The sequence below is a fragment of the Geotrypetes seraphini genome, chromosome 2 (genome assembly GCF_902459505.1).
Source record: "Geotrypetes seraphini chromosome 2, aGeoSer1.1, whole genome shotgun sequence".
Classification (NCBI taxonomy): Eukaryota; Metazoa; Chordata; class Amphibia; order Gymnophiona; family Dermophiidae; genus Geotrypetes; species Geotrypetes seraphini.
The window spans coordinates 457436066-457457599 of NC_047085.1; the positions used below are offsets into that span (position 1 = coordinate 457436066).

General features: G+C 42.6%; 1 protein-coding gene across 1 annotated transcript in view; it reads left to right on the plus strand.

Moving 5' to 3' along the window:
* The window catches only part of LOC117354932 (presequence protease, mitochondrial-like), a 155094-nt gene that overhangs the window by 45613 nt on the left and 87947 nt on the right, over nucleotides 1–21534 (plus strand). Inside the window, exons 4-8 of the mRNA XM_033932894.1 lie at nucleotides 6043–6194; nucleotides 7763–7877; nucleotides 14153–14249; nucleotides 15771–15931; nucleotides 21033–21159. Coding sequence (XP_033788785.1) covers nucleotides 6043–6194; nucleotides 7763–7877; nucleotides 14153–14249; nucleotides 15771–15931; nucleotides 21033–21159 — 652 coding nt within the window. The remainder of the gene's footprint in view (nucleotides 1–6042; nucleotides 6195–7762; nucleotides 7878–14152; nucleotides 14250–15770; nucleotides 15932–21032; nucleotides 21160–21534) is intronic.

Consider the following 21534-nt stretch of genomic DNA (forward strand, 5'->3'; position numbering starts at 1 on the left):
GTCTCAATCATGTCACCCCTCTCCCTGCGCTCCTCTAGAGAGTAGAGCTGCAACTTGCCCAGTCTTTCCTCGTATGAGAGACCCTTGAGTCCGGAGACCATCCTAGTGGCCATTCGCTGGACCGACTCAGCTCGAAGTACATCTTTACGGTAATGTGGCCTCCAGAATTGCACACAGTACTCCAGATGAGGTCTCACCATGGTTCTGTACAGTGGCATTATGACTTCAGGTTTACGGCTGACGAAGCTTCTATTGATACATCCCATCATCCGCCTTGCCCTGGATGAGGCCTTCTCTACTTGTTTGGCAGCCTTCATGTCTGCACTGATGATTACTCCCAAGTCCCGTTCTTCTGAGGTCGTAGCTAGTGTTTCTCCATTCAAAGTGTATGTTCTGCATGGATTTCTGCTGCCGAGATGCATTACCTTACACTTCTTTGCGTTGAAGCCCAGCTGCCATGTTGAGGACCAGTTTTCCAACTTGATCAGATCCTGCGCCATACCATCCGTGAGATCGCTTTCACCTACTATATTACACAGTTTGGCGTCGTCGGCAAACAGCGCTACTTTTCCCTGAAGCCCTCGGGTCAAGTCCCTTATGAATATGTTAAAAAGGGATGGTCCCAGGACTGAGCCCTGCGGCACTCCGCTAGTCACCTCCGATGTCTTAGAGAGGGTGCCATTGACCACCACCCTCTGAAGTCTTCCACTCAGCCAATCATTGACCCATGCCGTTAGTTTCTCACCTAACCCCATCGATTTCATCTTGTTTAATAGTCTACGGTGTGGGACACTGTCAAACGCTTTACTGAAATCCAAGTAAACAATGTCCAGAGACTCTCCCGAGTCTAGCTTTCCTGTCACCCAGTCAAAGAAGCTGATAAGATTGGATTGGCATGACCTGCCCCTAGTGAATCCATGTTGACAGGGATCCCTCAGATTCCCTTCATCCAATATTGTGTCCAATTTCCCTTTAAGTAGAGTTTCCATGAGTTTACACACTATCCATGTGAGACTTACTGGTCTGTAATTCGCAGCCTCCGCTCTGCAACCCTTTTTGTGCAGAGGAACAACATTGGCAGTTTTCCAGTCCAGGGGGACTCTCCCCGTACTTAGGGAGAGATTGAAGAGCATGGCTAACGGTGCCGCCAAAACATCGCATAGCACTCTTGGGTGCAGATTGTCTGGTCCCATGGCTTTGTTCACCTTGAGTCTTGACAGTTCTTTGTAAACATCAGCTGGTGTGAACTCAAACTTCTGAAATGGGTCATCCATGCTTTGCTTTGCATCCAGCCGAGGCCCGTGCCCTGGTGCCTCGCAGGTAAAGACTGAACAGAAGTAATCATTCAGTAGTTTGGCTTTATCGGAGTCAGTTTCCACATAATTCCCGTCTGGCGTTCCAAGGCGTACTATCCCATGTTCTTTTTCCTGTCGCTAATGTATCTGAAGAAGGATTTGTCCCCTTTCTTGATGTTCTTTGCTAGAGTTTCTTCCATACGAAGTTTGGCCTCCCTGACCGCTGTTTTGACCGCTGCAGACTTTGTCCTGTATTCAATGTTTGCTTCTTTTTCCCCCATGCGTTTGTATGATAGAAATGCTCTTTTCTTCTCCTTGACGAGGTATGATACCTCATCTGTGAACCATTGGGGTTTCCTTTTTCTTTGTTGTTTGGTTACCGATTTTATGTAGCGGATACTTGCCTCATGAAGGATCGATTTCAAGGTCGTCCACATAGCTTCCACATTATCAGTTACTTCTTGAACCTGCAGCGTCTGGTAGACGAAATCTCCCATGCGTGCGAAGTCAGTGCCCCTGAAATTAAGTACCCTTGTTTTTGTTTGTGATCTAGGGAAGCCTTTCTTAAGGTTAAACCATACCATGTTATGGTCACTGGTGGCTAGCGTCTCTCCCACCGAGACGTCCGAGACGCTTTCCCCATTCGTAAGTACCAGGTCTAGGATGGCCTGGGCCCTAGTGGGCTCTAGTACCATTTGTTTGAGCCGTACTCCCTTGATGGACGTTAATATCCTCCTGCTATCACAAGTTGTCGCTGATAGTGTGTTCCAGTTTACATCAGGCATGTTGAAGTCTCCTAATAGAACAGCCTCCCCCCGTAAGGTGATATTCTCAATGTCTTCAATTAATTCTGCGTCCTTTTCCTCCGATTGTCTCGGAGGTCTGTATACCACACCAAGGTACAGGCATTTTTCTCCACCTCTGGCCAAGTTTACCTAGATGGATTCCCCAGTATACTTGACATCTGTGATCCTGGTTGTCTTAATGTTCTCTTTGATATAAAGTGCTACCCCACCACCTAACTTACCCTCTCTATCTTATCTAATCAGGTTGTATCCTGGTATGGTTTGAGGAGTAGTGGCTCGTGGCCAGCAGGGGGTGCTGGTTATGGGACGGAAATGGGAATGGATGTCAGGACATAAGTGCAGTATTTTTAATGTCCATGTGCTGAAAACGTCTAAAATGAATATCCATTTTATAAACTGAAACATTAAAATTATGAACAGGGAAAATCAAAAGACATGGATATCCAGTATAGAAGCATAGGAATGTCCATATTCTAAAATGCAACAGGAGAAGGATAAAAGCAGCTAAAAATCTTAATCTGACAAAAATATGAGTTGCTGAAATTTCATTCACTTAAATATTTAGCATGTGACATACTGCAGAGGAGGAAAACCATGTTAGGGAAGAACCCTTCTAAACTAAACTAAAATCTTGGGTTTATATACCGCGCCATCTCCACATTTGTGGAGCTCGGCACGGTTTACAAGAATTGTAATGAGAAAGGAACTCCAAGGGAGGGATGGGTGAAGGTCAGAGAGGGGAGAATGTTAGCGGGCTGGGATGTCAGAAGAGGAGGGAGTGTTAGGTTTTTGAGAAAAGCCAGGTTTTCAGATGTTTACGGAAGGGTTCGAGGGCACTCAGGTTCCTAAGAGGGGAGGCAAGGCTGTTCCAGAGCTCGATGAATCTGAAGAGGAGGGAGGTCCCAAGTTTTCCTGAGTGGGAGATGTGTAACAAGAGAGTGTAAATTAAATAATCAGCACAAAAACCTCCAGAACACTTGTCATAGCTAATATTAACTCTTAGAGTTAATGCAAAACCCAGTCCAATTCTTCTGTATATTACTACTGTTAGTACCATTCACATTGGGGTTATTGACACTGCAAATAGTTAGCAAGGCAATGGACAATGCACAGAGCAGTTAATCTTAGGTAATTGAAAAGCTGTTCAAAAAACACTTATCTTTGCGTCTTTATGGGCTTCTGAATACCCGCCCCCAACCAACAAAGGCTAGAGCGTTTCGCCACTTGGCTGCTTCAGGGATGGGGAGGTTGTATCTCTTCAAAGCGGCACAATGTGTTCAACGGGCCCACGCAGAGGGTTTCTGCAGTGTAGTTTTGCTCTCAAATTGCTAAACCTGTTGTCCTTTTTTTGCAAACAGATTTGCTGGTTAAATACTCTTTCACTATAATAGTACAGATAGCAATTACTGGGTTTCTTAAATGCATTTCAGTGCTCATAAGCTAAAATGTTTGTGTATGGAAAGAATGCATTTTTGTAATTCATAATCTTTTTTGGCCTTCCCTTAAATTCTTGGTGGAAAATGGTATCCTTTCCTAATCTACTGCAAATTGGAACAGTGAAAGCTGGGCTATAGAGTCAGAGTTGGAAGCAATTTTTGGGTTACCGAAGTTTGGAGTCAGTGAAAATGTGCAGATTCCAACTCTGACTCCTAATAGAGTTAAATCAGGGGTCTCAAAGTCCCTCCTTGAGGGCCGCAATCCAGTCGGGTTTTCAGGATTTCCCCCAATGAATATGCATGAGATCTATGTGCATGCACTGCTTTCAATGCATATTCATTGGGGAAATCCTGAAAGTGTGCTTAGAGGTTTAAGTGCATTAGCCGCTGCTATTGTTTTGTACTGGTTGGTTATGCGGGGTTGGGGTGGGGTGGGGAGTGGGGGGAGAGGGTTGTCACTATGAACTTCAAGATTTAATTATATATTTTGATTCACTTCACTGTTAGTCACTAATACACATGTGTGAACCCTATGATGGTGTGTGGTTAATACCTTATGTAAAGTTTATTAAGAGGTATTTTCCAGGTTCATTGAGCAATAGAATGCTTCTCTGGGGGGATTCCTGTTCTTCAGGGCTCAAGACCTCACACTGAGGGTTCACATAAAATTTTAAATTCAGTATTATTTGAAGGTGTTTATGGTGTTCACAGTGCCAGGCCATTCTGTAGTTTTCTTGAATTTTGACTTGCTGTGCATATATCTATTTTGTGGGGGGTTTTCTTATGAGATGGATTTGTATGGCAGTTTCTTCTCTCTTCATTGCCTGTGGAAAACAGCATCCTATCTACATCACAGCTCATTCTACTAGAGGCGTGGCTGCTTCCTGGGTGGCGTCCCGGGCTGTTTATCCTGATGAAATCTGTAGAGCAGCTACCTCGTCTACTCACTATACCTTTACGAGGTTCTACAGAGTGGATGTGGCAGCTTGAAAGGATGCTACTTCTGGGTCCTCTGTACTGCGGGCACGTTCATCTATCACTCCCTAGACATCTGCCACTGCTTGGTATGTCAGTATAGAATCCTATATCTTTGAACAGTATGGAGGATTAGGTTCTTACTTTGTTAATCTTCTTTCTGTTATAAGACATAGGATTCTTTATAGCCCACCCTGTGCAGACTTTTGATTCACCTGATTTCTGCCTCGGATGTTGCTACTTCTCCTGTCTTTAAGCAGAGACAAAACTATAGGAGCATGAGGGCACCTATGGGTCCTCCTAGTTGCATTTAGCAGTTTGGTTCCTAGCTACTCATTTGCTTAATTTGTTGTTAATTGTTGATAATTATAGTTAATCATTGTTCTTTTGTCATAAGTTACAGAATATGGTTTGTCGCCGGGGAAGTTCCCCATGCCCCTCCTTCTCCTTTCTTCTGCTTCAGTGAAGTTTGACTGCTTTGGTACTAACTGAAATGGGAGCTTTTCTCCAATGCTGAAGAAGAGGAGTTGGAAGATTTAACTGACACCCTTCTGCAAATTTCAAAACAAATTTCACGTTTCAAGTTTCAAGTTTATTGAGATTTTGATTTAAACGTAATATCAAGTATAACAATAATAATTTGGGGGGACAAATAAAACAGTTTAAAACCATAAACATACAGTTTTATCCATAGTTACATTAAAGATATGTAAGGAATGAAAGGTTAAATTACATTTGATTTAAAATAAACAATTAAAAATAAAATAACAGTTAGGGAAGAACAACTTTAGGAGAGGTATTAAAGAGAAAAGAAAAAAATTTTTTTATGAAGACTTAGTCTAAGAGTAATTGTTTAGGTAAGACCTAATCTAAAAGTAAATAGGAGAGTCAAAAGGATTGTCTGATCTAAGATTCATAAGCATCTTTATAAAGATAGCTTTTTAGATTGCTTTTAAGTTTTTCTAAGGAGGTTTCAGCGCGCATTGGAAGTTTGTTCCAAAGCTGGGGTCCCAAGATAGAAAAGGTTGTGGTTCTTCTGGTGCCAATTACTTTCAGTGATGGAATGGTCAACAAATACTGATCTGTTGATCTAAGAGATCTAACTGGGGAATAAGGTATTAAATATCGATATAAGAATATTGGAGTATTAGTTTTCTGAATTTTGAATGTTAACAATGCGATTTTATGTTATTCTATGTGAAATAGGTAGCCAGTGTGCTTCTTGCAAAAGAGGAGTGATGTGATCATATTTTTTAGAGTTAGTAATAATTTTTATTGCTGTGTTTTGTATAATTTGTAGTCTTTGTGTTTCTTTCTGTGTTATACCTTGGTATAATGTATTACAGTAATCTAGCTTAGAAATTATCAGAGTGAATTAGGACATTAAGAGCTTTTGGTTCTAAGACTTTGGCTAAGTAGAGAATTCTATGTCTTATAACAGAAGATTAATGAGATCAAAACCTAATCTTCTATTTTATTGGTGTCAAACCCTGTTTTTATTTAACTATTAATACATCACACTTTCTTCAGTGTACAGTTTCGGACAACACCAATGGACAACACAGGTGTACCGCACATACTTGAACACACGGTACTTACTGGCTCTGAGAAGTACCCATGTCGGGATCCTTTCTTTAAAATGAAGAATAGATCGCTTGCCACTTTTATGAATGCATTCACAGGTAAGTATGGGATAATGGGCATTGTGATCTGATGATACATGGATTTAAAGCAGTGCAAGTCATTTTTGCCCCCTAAAGAACAAGATTCAAAGATTCTACTTTATATTATGAATTGAATCAATATTGGGCTTAAAAACAACAAGACAGTCTAATTCAGTGCAAATTCTGCATTTCAAAATTACTCAGAATACCCCCGATTTATAAATTAGCAGAGCCGTATATTCTGATCAAAGCAGGTAGACATCTAGCAAGAAGTTAAAAAAGAGGTTTATTTGCTATACATAAGTGTTGCAAAATGGTAGTTCCATATGATTAATGGCTGCTGAAATGAATTCTTTTTTTATTTCTGAGATTTGGTTTTTTTAATGATTTTGATGTTTGTCTTAGTATTTTATTTTATTGTATTCTAGAATCCTTTGAAGCCCTTGTCTGAACCAAAAGCATCATTCTTACAAAAAAAATTACTGTTTGATAGCTCCCTGTATACCATATATACTCGAATTTAAATCAAGGTAAACTTTTATTCCCCCTAAAAAAAGTTGACTCAAATATTAACTGGGTAGTTAATATTCAAGTGCAGTGCCTTGCCTTGCCCTGCCTTATCAGGCTCTGCACCATGTTCCCCACTCCCTCCCTGTCAAGCTCTGCACCCTGTTACCCCTCCCTTTCTGCTTTGCCAGGCTCTGCATCCAGCCCCCCTCACTCCCTGCTAGGTTCTGTACTGTTGTAAGTCCTGATGGTCCAGCGCTGGGCTGGGACAGCAGGGATCCCTCCCACCTCCTATCCCAGCCGATTATAAGAATTTTTACCTCCCTTCCGCCTCCCCCATTTACCTTTAGAATCCCTGGTGGTCCAGCGGTGAACCGCGGCAGAAGCAACCTTTCTTTGCTCCTGTTTGTGCAGAGCCGCTAGCTGATTGGCTGCCACAAGTTCTCTCTAAAGATATGTGGGGGAGGCAGGAGGGAGGTACAAATTCTTAGAATTAGCTGGGACAGGAGGCAGGAGGGATCCCTGCCGTCCCGACCCACCATTGGATCACCAGGGATTTTAAAGGTACACTGGGATGGAAAGGGAGGTAAAAGTTTTTAGAGTTTGTCGGAAAAGGAGACAGAAAGGATCCTTCCTGTCCTGACCAACCAGGTCTCATGGAGGCCCAGCAGAGGCCTGCAACAGGTTTGAGAGGGGGGCAGGTCAGCACTGTCTTTAATATAAACCAGGACCCCATTTTTGGGGCCCCAAAATATCGGTTTATATTCAAGTATATACGGTACATCTCATTTCATAATGACTTTTAGGATGCTTTTCATGTAAATTTCCAGAATTTTTTTCTCTTTAAGAGTGATGCAAGAAGTTTGACAGTTCTAGTATCTTTCTGTTGAACTGAATCTTTGTCCCAACAGAGGAATTGGAGAGATTTGAGGCCTGTTAGCTTCCTTAGGAGGACTACCATGAATGACATTCTTCTCCAAGCAACAGATTCTTATGATACAGTGAAATTTAGATACTTTATGGTCCAAGTAAATTTTTCTAGAAATGCAAATTCTTTTAAAAACTTTATTTAATTGCAGCTGAAGACTATACAGTTTACCCATTTTCAACCCAAAATTCAAAGGATTTTCAGAACCTTCTTTCTGTATATCTGGATGCTGTATTCTTTCCGTTTTTGCGAGAACTGGATTTCCGGTAGGACTTTATTGTTTAAAAAAAAAGTTTATATTTTCATGTTCAGTCCTATGCTTTTCATTTACTGATCTTATTTCATACAGGATCTGCAAATCTACAGTGCTAGTTATGGATTTCTACTTCCTTGTATTTAACAAACAGTGTACTTAAAAAAAAAAAAAAAAATGCTTTCCTAAAAGCTTTGCTATCCTAGCATATTATGTACTATAGGAAAAGTGGTTCTAAACTGGACTATAAAGCAAATAAACTAAAATGTAGGATTTTGGATGGAGACTTGAGGATTTCTTTCTATTTTTTTGATTTTCATTTGAAAAAAGTTGTGAATGCATGTTTTGTGAAACACTGACAAGGGATAAGTTAAGGTGCACTAAGGACCTACTGTTCATTATTTGCCACTACGCATGTGTTTCAGGCACTAATATGTTATAACCATGATGCATGTAAATGTGAGCTACGGTTCGTTTTGAAGTAATGAGATGCAAATTCATGCAAAACAGCCCTTTGTTAAGTAAATTGAATTACGTGGCTTGTGGTGATCACCACAAGCCATGTTGGGGAGAAATGTTGCCAGGAAAATGTTCTATCTCGGGAGTATTGCATGGCAAATCCATGGCTTGGTGCTTCCGGGATATAACTTTAAAAGAGGCCTTAGCAGATCCCCTCCCCTGGGCCTTCCTTAAGGGTTCACTGATGTCTAGTGGGTTTGAGGCAACAGTGGTTCCCTGTCACCCTTTCCCTTGCTGGCTACGATTTCAAAATGATAGCCACAGCCCCTAGCGGCAGTCTTGGCAGTACTACTGCTAGAGGATCAGTCTGCTATATAAGGGCCTTATCCCCTGTGTTGTCCACTATCCAAGTTAAAGAGATTTCTTTGAGGAGAGTAGCAGAAACGGCAGCTTCCATTGTACCACGAAAAGGCAGGTGTTGGTCCACTCTCTACAGAGGTGGAAGGTAGATGGTGTGAGGGGACAGGAGACAAATAGCAGGTATTGCCAACAGAGTAGAGCAGAGCGCCAGGCATACTATTCTCTACTGAGCAGAATAGACAGCAGTATTGGCAGATACAAATTCTACCCAAAGGATTCATCAGATGCTGTATCAGAATAATCAGATATTGAAAATGTAATGGTTGGAAGATCTCTTGATATTCTAACTGACGAGGAGATAGGAAGTGATAGTGGCAGTTCTAGGGCCAAGACTGGAAGAGATGCCTCTAGCTTTCATCCTCTTCACTGTTCTCGGTCTCGGGTCCAGCAGCAGGAGTAAAAGTCTATCCCAAGGAAATAAAGAGGAATTCTAATAAAACTTCAGATGTGTGGAGGCATTTTAAAGTGGTGTGCAGGATAGGAACACTGTGGGAAGGTCATAGGCCATCTTTCAAACAATGGCATGTAGCCGTATACAGTATGTAGAAGCAACCTTTCTAGCTCAGTTTGAGAGGGTGCAAATCCTAAGCTTAGGAAACGATCTAAAAATGGCAATAGCAGCAGAAAAAAATCTGTTTCCAGGTGGAGCTTCTCCCCCAGTGAAGTGAAATGTGAATAGCTGCATAGCTCTGATGTGAATCAAACCAAGTCTCCAGGGGACAAGCAGCAGGTAGCATAAGAGGTGATGACATGGTGCATCAGGGAAATGATTGCTCTGGATAAGCAGACTCTGCTGATGGTTGAGTGGTTTTAAGAGGCTGCTGCATCTGTTAGTCTACTGTTACAAGCTACCCTGTGGGACAACTTTTAGTAAGTAAATGATCCCCAACCTAAATAATGAATTGCATCCCTAGCTGTAGGGGAGAACTGGCAAAGACAGAGGAGATGTGTGTTGGAGGGAAGTCTTCCGGGTCAGCCACTAGCAGCGTATAGGAGGAACCACTGCTGGCAACTTGTTGAAGGCTGCAGAGGGAGAGCTCAGGAGGCGGAGACAGGCAGGTAGGCAGGCTCCTGTGGGAGCCCTGGCGGAACTTCTTCCATCCCCTTGGGATCCCTACGAGTCTGGGTGAGATTCCCAACAGCCCCATTCCTGTGCAGCTCTTTAGTTGGAACCCTACCATAGAATAGCACTTAATTCCCAGGACTTAAGTAACAACCTTGTGTGAAAAAATGCACTATAAATATTACACCAGGTCCTACAACTCTAATACAACACCTAATGAGAAAACAGAACAATGAAATTGCGTCAAGGTTTCTACTCTGAAACAAAGATTATGGAACGCAATGAATGGATCATTAAGATTATATTCTGATTTTGGATCATTTAAAAAACTATTGAAAACTCACCTATTTGTAAAAGCCTTCTATAAGTAAGGAGATGTTGGTAGATCGATCACAAAGACCAATTTAAAACAAAGCTTTGATATATCATTTTAAGATTTTCTTATATGTTGAATTCTGTATTTTTGGTATGTTCATTTTATGTATGTCTGTTTGTAATCCGCCTAGTTGATAGGCGGAATAGAAATTTTTAAAATTAATAAATTCAGAATAAATACTTTTTTCTACCTTTTGATGTCAAGAGTATTTTATTTTTCCATTTGCTTTGGTCGCAGTGTCTCTTTAGTTTTTCTTGGTGTTCTGTGCATTTGACATATCCTCTCCATGCCTACCTTCTATCTTCTTTCTGCATCTGTATCTGATGGCAGAAAAAGGGCCTTTGGCCCAACAAGTCTTCCCTCTCAAATAACCCTCCCCCCTAAGTTCTTCTTTGAAGTGAACCCACATGTTGATCCCATTTGTTCTTAAAGTCAGTCACGTTATTGGTCTCAACTACCTGAAGTGGAAGATCATTCCAACGGTCAACCACCCTTTCGGTGAAGAAGTACTTCCTAGTGTCACCATGAAATCTCCCGCCCATGATTTTTAGCGGATGCCCTCTTGTCGCCGTAGGTCCTGCTTGGAAAAAGATGTCTTCTTCCACCAGTAACGTATTTGAACATCTCTATCATGTCGCCCGTCTCTCTGTTCCTCGAGAGAGTAAAGCTGCAACTTACCTAGACGTTCGTCATATGGGATATCCTTGAGTCCTGAGACCATCTTGGTGGCCAACCGTTGATCTGATTCTATTCTCAGCACATCCTTCTGATAATGTGGCCTCCAAAATTGTACACAGTATTCTAGATGTGGTCTCACCATGGACCTGTATAGCGGCATTACCATTTTGGGCTTTCAGCTGACAAAACTTCTCCAGATGCAACCCAGCATTTGTCTAGCCTTGGATGAGGCTTTCTCCACTTGATTGGCTGTCTACATATCTTTACTAATGATTACTCCCAGGTCCCGTTCTGCAACAGTTCTAGTTAAGGTCTCACCATTCAGAGTGTAGGTTCTGTATGGGTTTCTGCTACCAAGGTGCATAACTTTAAACTTCTTGGCATTAAAATTCAGCTGCCAAATAGTAGACCAGTGCTCCAGTGAAAGTATGTCCTATGTCATAGTGCCGGGCACGGTACCTCCGCCCACTATGTTGCATAATTTAGCATCATCGGGAAATAATGCAATTTTACCCTGAAGTCCCTGAGGCAGATCTCGTATGAAGATATTAAAAAGGATTGGACCCTGTCCAGCCTCTACCTTCTATATTCTTGTCTCTTTGTACACCTGTGATCAGTAGTGCCCTTCTGGATCCCCATCCCATTCCCTTTCCATCCAGCATTCCCCCTCTGTGTGTTTGTCGCTATGAACAACTTGAAAAACTGAAGGTGGACAAAGCGATGTGACTGGATGGGATCCATCCCAGGATACCGAGGGAACTCAGAGAGGTTCTGGAGACGGGAGTGGTTCCTGGGGATTAGAGGAGAGCGGATGTGGTCCCTTTTCATAAAAGTGGTCACAGGGATGAAGCAGAAAACTATAGGCCGGTAAGCCTCTCTTCGTTTGTTGGAAAAATAATGGAAGTGTTGCTGAAAGAAAAGATAGTGAACTTTCTAGAATATAACTGGTTACAGGATCCGAGGCAACATGGCTTTACAAAAGGTAAATCATGCCAAACGAACCAGAATTAATTTTTTGATTGGGTGTCCAGAGAACTGGATCGAGGACATATGCTAGATATAATTTACTTAGATTTCAGCAAAGCCTTTGATACGGTTCCTCATAGGAGGCTGTTGAACAAACTTGAAGGGCTGAAGTTAGGACCCAAAGTGGTGAACTGGATTAGAAACTTGCTGTCTGACAGATGCCAGAGGATGGTGGTTAATGGAAGTCGCTCGGAGGAAGGAAAAGTGAGTAGTGGAGTTCCTCAGGGTTCGGTGCTGGGACCAATCCTGTTCAATATGATTGTGAGTGACATTGCTGAAGGGTTAGAAGGAAAAATACCTTTTTGCGGATGATACCAAGATTTGTAACAGAGTAAACACTGAGGAGGGAATGGAAAATATGATAAAGGATCTGCAAAAGTTAGAGGAATGATCTAATATCTGGCAACTAAAATTCAATGCAAAGAAATGTACTTTTATAGAGTAATGCATTTGGGGATTAATAATCTGAAGGAACCGTATATGCTGGGAGGTGAAAGGCTGATATGCACGGACAGGGAGAGGGACCTTAGGGTGATAATGTCTGAAGATCTAAAGGCGAAAAAACAGTGTGACAAGGCGGTGGCTGCTGTCAGAAGGATGCTGGGCTGTATAAAGAGAGGCGTAGCCAGGAAGAAGGTGTTGATGCCCCTGTACAGGTCGTTGGTGAGGCCCCACTTGGAGTATTGTGTTCAGTTTTGGAGACCGTATCTGGCGAAAGACGTAAGAAGACTTGAGGCGGTCCAGAGGAGGGCAACGAAAATGATAGGAAGTTTGCGCCAGAAGATATATGAGGAGAGACTAGAAGCCCTGAATATGTATACCCTAGAGCATGAGTGTCAAAGTCCCTCATCGAGGGCCGCAATCCAGTCGGGTTTTAAGGATTTCCCCAATGAATATACATGAGATCTATTTGCATGCACTGCTTTCATTGTATGCTAATAGATCTCATGCATATTCATTGGGGAAATCCTGAAAACCCAACTGGATTACTGCCCTCGAGGAGGGACTTTGACACCCCTTCCCTAGAGGAAAGGAGGGACAGGGGAGATATGATTCAGACGTTCAAATACTTGAGGAGGGACTTTGACACCCCTTCCCTAGAGGAAAGGAGGGACAGGGGAGATATGATTCAGACGTTCAAATATTTGAAAGGTATTGACGTAGAACAAAATCTTTTCCATGGAAAGGAAAATGGTAAAACCAGAGGCCATAATTTGAGGTTGAGGGGTGGTAGATTCAAGAGCAATGTAAGGAAATTCTACTTTATGGAGACGGGTGGTGGATTCCTGGAATGAGAGTTCCTCTTTTTAGAGGGCATGTCCTGGTGTCTAGACTGCTTTTCAAAGCCATTTTGTCCAGGTTTTGAAAAGTGTCCAGCTCGGGACCGCCTCAGGAGGACACCAGCGCATGCACAGATGAAACATAGTGATGTCATGCGCGTGTGTGCATGCATGCATCATCGCATTACGCATGCACAGAAGCCATCCCGACGCAGCTCCACGCACGAGAGGGTTGAGGGGGTGGGGCTGGGGGCCCCAAGGCCGGGGCAGAATGGGGCGTGACTTGGGCAGAACAGGGCGGGGCTGGATGGAACTAGGCGGGCCCAGGGGCAGGGCCATGAGAGTTGGAGAGGAAAACGGTGATAGAGTTCAAAGAAGCGTGGGATGTACACAGAGGATCTAGAATAAAAATAGTAAATATTGAAGAACTAAGGCCAGTACTGGGCAGGCTTGCACAGTATGTGTCTCTATATGGCTGTTTGGTGGAGGATGGACTGGGGAGGACTTCAATGGCTGGGAGAGTGTAGATGGGCTAGATACTAGAGTGAGCTTTGACAGAGACTTCAGCAGTTGGAACCCAAGCACAGTACCGGGTAGAGCTTTGGATTCTTGCCCAGAAATAGATGAGAGAAAATTTTTTTTAAATTGAATCAGGTTGGACAGACTGGATGGCCTCTGGTACTCGCATGTGCGTGTGATGACCTCCACATGAAGGGATTTTGCATGTGGAGGTCACCACACATGTGCTAATAGAGCAGGTGACTGTGATGCTGCTGGCCCCTGTGCATATCCATATGGATCTTCCTGCATCAGCCTAGGCAGAGAGCAAGTGCTGTTAGTGATTATATAAAATAAGAACAAAATTCTAAAATAAAGACCTCTAGAAAAGTAACTTGCATGTATCATGTGTTTAATATTTTATTTTGTTTACTTTTGCCTAATAACTGAAACTGTTAGTAGTTTGTTTTTTTGCTTCATTTTCATAGGCAGGAAGGATGGCGACTAGAGCATGAAAATCCAGCCGATGTGCATTCACCTTTGGTCTTTAAAGGAATTGTCTTTAATGAAATGAAGGGTGCCTTTGTAAGTTTCATTTATTTTTCAGAAGCTGGTTGCAATATATTCCACAAATGTAAAGTGAATGAGAGAGCTGCTAAAATTTATTGTAGTTTAGCTTTTGACAGAAATTGATCATTATGCTTTTCTATATATTTGGATTTTCATGACCCTCACATTCTTCAATTTTGTAGATTCTTTATCTAGGGTAGGAAGCTCTGTGTATTTTGTTTGCTCATGTAAGTCGAACATCCAAATACTGTGTTTCCCTGAATATAAATATTAATTTTGGGTCCAAAAAATGAATTGGGGCTTATTTTCAGAGGATGTCTTACTTTTTTTTTTTCCATGTGCAACAATCATCTTTCCCTTCTTCTCCTCCAACCCAATTCTTCCTCTTTCCTTCCCCCCACCCCACCCCCATGTGCAGCATCTTTCCTCCCCTCTCACTCAGCCCCTTGTGCAGTATCTTTCTATTCCTTCCTCCTATCCCCCTATGCAGCGGAACTCCACAGACTGTCCCACCATAAAACTGACATACCTCCACTCCGAGGCCTCCAAAAACAGCAACGGCAGCAGCACTCTGAACCGGCTGCTTCGTGACCTTCCCCGCCGGGGCCTTCCCTCTGCCACATCACTGATGATGTCATCAGTGACACAGGGGGAAGGCTTCAAAGCAGCCTTTTCAGAGCACTGCCGCCGCTGCTGCTTTAGGAGGCCTTGGTGCAGAGGCATGTCAGCTCTCACTGGGGTGGGGGTGGGGGTCGCTGAATTAACGAGTACGATTTTTTTTGGGAGCAAATTGGACAGCACTAGTGTCAGGGATGGAGTCTGAGCGTGTTGGGGACATTCAGGGGGGCATCGGGGGGGGGTCAATCTTAATTAGAGTTTATTTTTGGGGTAGGGCTTATATTAGGAACATCTATAAAAATCATGCTAGGGCTTATTTTCAGGATAGGTCTTATTTTCCAGGGAACACGGTACCTTTTTTAACATGTGCAGTTTGCTATATAATACACATTAAAGCTGGGCAATTATGTCTGTGTTTGAACAAAACAGGTAAGTAATTCATGTGTTCATGTTACATTGAAAAGTGGTTTCTTTGTGTGATGGAGAAATAACATTAATACATATTACTAGGGCAATTCTTTAGGATGACTGCTGTAAACATCGGCCGATAGTTTAATATACTTTAGCAAAACCTTAATGTAACAGAATCCATTAATCACTAGTTACATATGGTCCCTGTAGGTATATGCTCTTATTTTATTTTTATTTTTTTTAAATGACCCTTTAGGAAATTAACGCTCTCCCCCCCCACCCTTTTATCAAGCTGCGGCAGTAAAAGCTCCAATGCTCACAGAATTCTTATGAGCGTCAGAACTTTTACCACTGTGGCCTGAGATAACCCTAATGCAGCCTGATAAAGGGAGGAAGGGTTTAAATCTTTTAAAAATGTCTACCTAAATATGTGCCTTTTTGGTTGTACATTTCATCATTCTTGCATGTTGTCTGTTTCACTAAAATGTTTGTGTTATGTCATTTAAGACTAGCAATGCAAGAATATTTGCACAGAAACTTCAGAACAAGCTTCTTCCAGATAATACATATGCTGTGGTATCTGGCGGGGACCCAAAGTATATTCTTGATCTTACTTGGGAGCAGCTTAAACAATTCCATGCCACTCACTATCATCCAAGCAATGCCAGGTATGGAACTTCTGCTTCTATTTCTGTGCCCTTTAACGCCAGGCACAGCAGGTTATTTGTCTTAAAATTAACAAATTCAAGCTATGCAATGCAATAAAAACACTTAGGCCCATATTATGTAACGGTGCCTTAAGTTAGGTGCCGGCAGGCACCCTATAACACCTGACTTAAGTTGAAAGTACCGTTAAAAAAAAAAAAAATAAAAGTATTTCAAAACAAAAAATGGAGATGCTTACCAGCCTTTTTATAACTATCCCAAGCATGTTTAAATTACAGTGCTCTTTCCTATATCTTTCCATCGAGGGCTGTGATACACCAGCCAGTCATCAAAACTAGTGACACTTCTCAGAACACTGGGCTGTCTCCGTGCTTCCAATGTTTGTGTGTCTGGTATCTCTGTACAGCAGACATGTCAAACTCTGGCCCGCAGGCCAAATCTGGCTTGCGGTGTGATAAAATTTGGCCTGCCAGAAAATTAAAATTTTGCAATAAAGTTGCCCGCCGAAAGGCATCAGCTGAAGATTCACACGACGCTGTGCTCCCGCCACGGTCGGCATGACTAAGTTCTCTAAGTTTCTGTGCCTTCGCCGCTCGTGGTTGCCTGCACCCTCCCGGCTGCCATCGCTGCTCGGGTCCACCTGATCCTCCTGGCTGCCTGTACCCTGGTCCTCCAGTGAGCACATGGTATACGTATTGCTACCATCTCCCTCTGGGAACTGAACAGCAACAGACCCTCCTTTCCCCTGACCTGGTCTGCAGGAGATTCTGGACCTAGAGCAGCTGGAAAGCCGCCACTCTTTGCACTCAATACAGCCACCGGCTGGAAAAATTTGCTGATTATAGCCTGCCCTGGAACATTTAAGTTATCCCATTTCTTCTGCTGCATGACAACCCAGCGAACGCCTGATCTAGTTACTTCACCATCGCTGCGTCCTCCCGGCTGCCATCGCAGTTCGGATCAGCCTGGTCCTCCCAGCTGCCTCATCCTCCTGACTGCCTGCACCTGCTTTCCCTGTGCTGAGAAAGGTAATGTTATGGGGCTGTTTGAAGCCTTTTCTGTAAACACCTATTTTTCTTTATAGAAAACTTAGGGAAGTTATGCACACCCAGCCATGAGGAGGTGTAAATGCTGAAGCCTGGATTGCAAAAGGAGAATGGATGGCCTAATGGTTAGTACAGCAGCCTGAGAACCAGGGGAATCCAGGTTCGATTCCCATTGTGGCTTCTTGTGACTCTGGGCAAGTCTCCATTGCCCCAGGTACAAAAAAGTTCCTGTAAATTGCTTTTCTGTGGCTACAATCAAAAGGGAAGGGGAATGGGGACTTGTATACCACCTTTTTGTGGCTTTGGCAATCAAAAAAGGCATCAGCTGTAGATTCACACACCTCAAGTCTCACAGCCGTCATGCTTTGCAGACTTTTATTAAGGTGCGCATTTAGCGTGCGCTACATCTGTTAACGTTCCTTAATAAAAGGACCCCTAAGTATCTTAATTAAAAATTTGGCCCGCAACTTACCCTATGTTTTAGATTTCGGCCCCTTATGTGATTGAGCTTGACACCCCTGCTGTACAGGTTATCTATCCTTCTTGGAAATGGAATACAACTGTACTGCCATGCTGAATATGTTGGCTTATGATTCTGAAAGTAGAAAACAAAACAGCAAAGGAAGACTGGTGCTCAATGTCTTTGATTGGTTAATCGTGACTCAACACGATTGTGTCTTGGGGAGTCTTATCAGTTGAATGTTATAGTACCTAGTCTCTCCACAAGAATGGCATAAAAACGCTCTCATATAGTGCAGCAAAAGGCTCCCCGTATCCAAAACAGCACTTGCCTCCACGATTAACCAATAAAAGACATTGAGCACCAGAGTCTTCCTTCGCTGTTTTTGTTTTCTACTTTCCAAGTTTTGGGAAGTTATCTCCTGTTTGTCTGTGGCTTATGATTCTGAATCATTTTCTTCTGTCTGTTAAATATTTGCTTTATCACTTCAAGTTTGTTTGCACTGTTATAGATCTAGTTGCTCCTTCCTGTGCTGGTAGACAATATCTCAATAAAGAATATATAACTATATTCACACACTCCTCCCCACCTGAGTTATTGGGGTGGAGTCTGGGCATCATAGAGGGTCTGCTGTAGCAATACCAAGCCCTGATGGGGTATTGTATATCTTCCAGTGCAATTACTCTGCAAAGATATGTATTATACATTAAAAAATGACACCTACATCGCACCTACCAGTAGTGGCATTAGACATTGTAAAGTGCTTCCTCTGTAGGAGGCAATTTATGTGAAAGATAGGTGCAGAAATGTAGGGCTTGAAAACCCTAGCCTACATATCTGGCACCTACCTTTCCCAAAGCTGTGATTATATAAATCACCATTGCATGATTGAAACACAACTGCCTGCTGCCACCAATGGCACCGTTATTGGCCGCTACTGTCCTGCGATATAGTTCAGAGCAGATTAGAAACATAATGGCAGATAAAGGCCAAATGGCCCATCTAGTCTACCCATCTGCAGTAACCATTATCTCTTTCTTTCTTTCTGTCTCTCTCTCTCTCTCTCTCTCTCTCTCTCTCTCTCTCTCCCTCCCTCAATCTTTCTCTCTGAGAGATCCCACATGCCTATCCCAAGCTTTCTTGAATTCAGACACATCTCTGTCACCACCACCTCGCTGCTAACAGGCAGCGAGGGCAGAGCGGAGACAGAGAGGAGGTGCTGGGAGGCTCAGCAGCAGCGTGCTGAGATTCGGGGAACCAGCGAAGGCGAGCGGCAAACCTTTCATTGCATCGGGGTAGGCGAGAGTAGCTCCGCCCACCCCCACCGCGTCAGCAGTAGGCGCCCGGGCCCCCCTCCTTAAAAGGAGGCGAGCCGACGGTCCAGCCACTGCTAACAGGCAGCGAGGGCAGAGCGGAGACAGAGAGGAGGCGCTGGGAGGCTCAGCAGCAGCGTGCTGAGACTCGGGGAACCAGCGAAGGCGAGCGGCAAACCTTTTATTGCATCGGGGTAGGCGACAGTAGCTCCGCCCACCCCCACCGCGTCAGCAGTAGGCGCCCGGGCCCCCCTCCTTAAAAGGAGGCGAGCCAACGGCGAAGGGCCTTGAGAAGGGCCTCTAATAGGCCGAATCTATACTCTATACTCTTCGAGAGACTATTCTATGCATTTACCACCCTTTCTGTAAAATAGTATTTCCTTAGGTTACTCCGGAACCCATCGCCTCTTAACTTCATCCTATGCCCTCTTGTTGCAGTTTCCTTTCAAATGACAGACTCGACTCATGCGCATTTACATTACATAGGTATTTAAACATCTATCTCCCCTCTCCCGCCTTTCCTCCAAAATATACAGGTTGAGATCTTTAAGTCTGTCCTCATACGCCTTATGATGAAGACCACATACCATTTTAGTAGCCTTCCTCTGGACAGACTCCATCCTTTTTATATCTTTTTGAAAATGCGGCCTCCAGAATTGTACACAATATTCTAAATGAGGTCTCACCAAAGTCTTATACAGGGGCATCAATACCTCCTTTTTTCTACTGGCCATACCTCTCCCTATGCAACCCAGTATCCTTATAGTTTTCACCGTCACCTTTTCAACCTGTTTGGTCACCTTAACAACATCGCATACAATCACACCCAAGTCCCGCTCTTCTGACGTGCACATAAGTTCTTCACCCCCTAAACTGCACCCTTCCCTCTGATTTTTTTTTTCAGCCCAAATGCATGACCTTGCATTTCTTAAATTTTAGCTGCCAAATTTCTGACCATTCTTCAAGCTTCGCCAGGTTTTTCTTCATGTTGTTCACACCATCCAGCTGTCTACTCTATTGCGGATTTTGGTATGATCCGCAAAGAGGCCTTCTTTTCCTCTTACTTATTTGCATCACAAATAGGTTTATCGCCCTTACAATCGCTCCTTTCAGTTTTGCCCACCGCATTTCCACTCTTTCCAGACATTCCCATCCAGACAATAATTCTTTGACATAAACCCCCATCCGAACAAAGTTAGTCTTTTTAAAGTCTAGAACCTTTGCTTTTGAATGAGCCTCCATACCCATTTTAATATTAAATCGTACCATGCAATGATCACTGGATGCCAGATGATCACCCATTGTAACATCAGAAACACTTTCCCCATTTGTAAGCACTAAGTCCAGTATGACCCCCCCCCCCCCATCCCACGTGGGTTCCATTACCAGCTGCTGGAACAGTTATCCTTGTAGAGAATCCAGGATCTCCCTACTTCTAGAAGACCCCGTAATAGGGATACCCCAATCAACATTCGGCATGTTAAAATCACCTATTAGTAAGACTTCCCCTTTTTTTAGGTATATTCTGTCTACTATTAAATCTCTATCTACTTCTTCCGTCTGTGAAGGAGGCCTGTATAAGAAGCTAACTATATACTAAGAATAATACAATACTTATTTTTGATTGCAGATAGAATATAACCTAATTAAGTATAAAGGTAACCAACTAGAAAACTTTCTGAAATTAAAAGTTTTTAGTTTTTTCCTAAAAATCATATATTGAGGTTTTTCCTAATAGCAAGTGGGAGAGAATTCTAACAACAATTTGAGTTATCCCATGTACTAATGGAAAATACAAGTACAGTGCTTCAGTAGAATGCAAAGATATATATGTAAAGGATTGAGTGATCAAAGACTTTACATGACCTGGATCTAGACCTGATAAGATTTGAAATACATGCGTTTATAATTTTAAATTTTATTTGTGCTTCTGTAAAGATGGACCTATCCCAGAAGATATATTTTTCTTTCTCTGAGGATAGCAAGACCTCACAGTATGGTTGATATTGCTGACAGAACCTGTGTGGGAAAGCTTCTCTAGCTCAGAATTTAGGAAGCTGGTTGGGCTGAGAACTTTCAGCACCCCCTCACAAAACACTATTCTACAAGCCTCTTTAATAAAACTACCCCTTCTAATCATATGAGTAATTTGCAGACATACCTATTTGATTTTTTTGTACGTTCAGATTTAATTTTGTTACTGAAAATAATGAAACGTGAAACACACTTTTAGTGTACGGTCAGGTGAAGAAGAAAATAATATAGTCTTTAATATAATCTACAGGTTCATTACATATGGAAATTTTCCCTTGGACTTGCATTTGAAGTATATTCATGAAAATGCACTTAATAGGTTCCAGAAAATTGACCCACATACTGTGGTACCATCGCAGAAGAGCTGGAGTGAACCTGTAAGTATATGCTAATTTCTGTGATGCTTTATTATCCTTTGTATTACTACTACTACTTTTTATTATTTATAAAGTGCTGTACAATAAACATGATCCATGCTTGAAAGAGCTTATAATTTAATTAAGATGGACATAGGACAAAGGCTTATACATGTTATTTAGGTAAGGAATTATAAGGGGCTAGAGGTAGGGGAGTAAATGGGGAATGGCAGCAGATATGGTGCTTTACAAGTTCGGAGGGTAGGGCATGAATGCAGTTGAGGTACCAATTAAGTAATCTTTTTAACTGAATTCAGCTGTAATGTAATTTCTAGGGTTACTGTATTACCACATTATCTAGCATAGATACATAGAAAATAACAAAGACCCAAATGG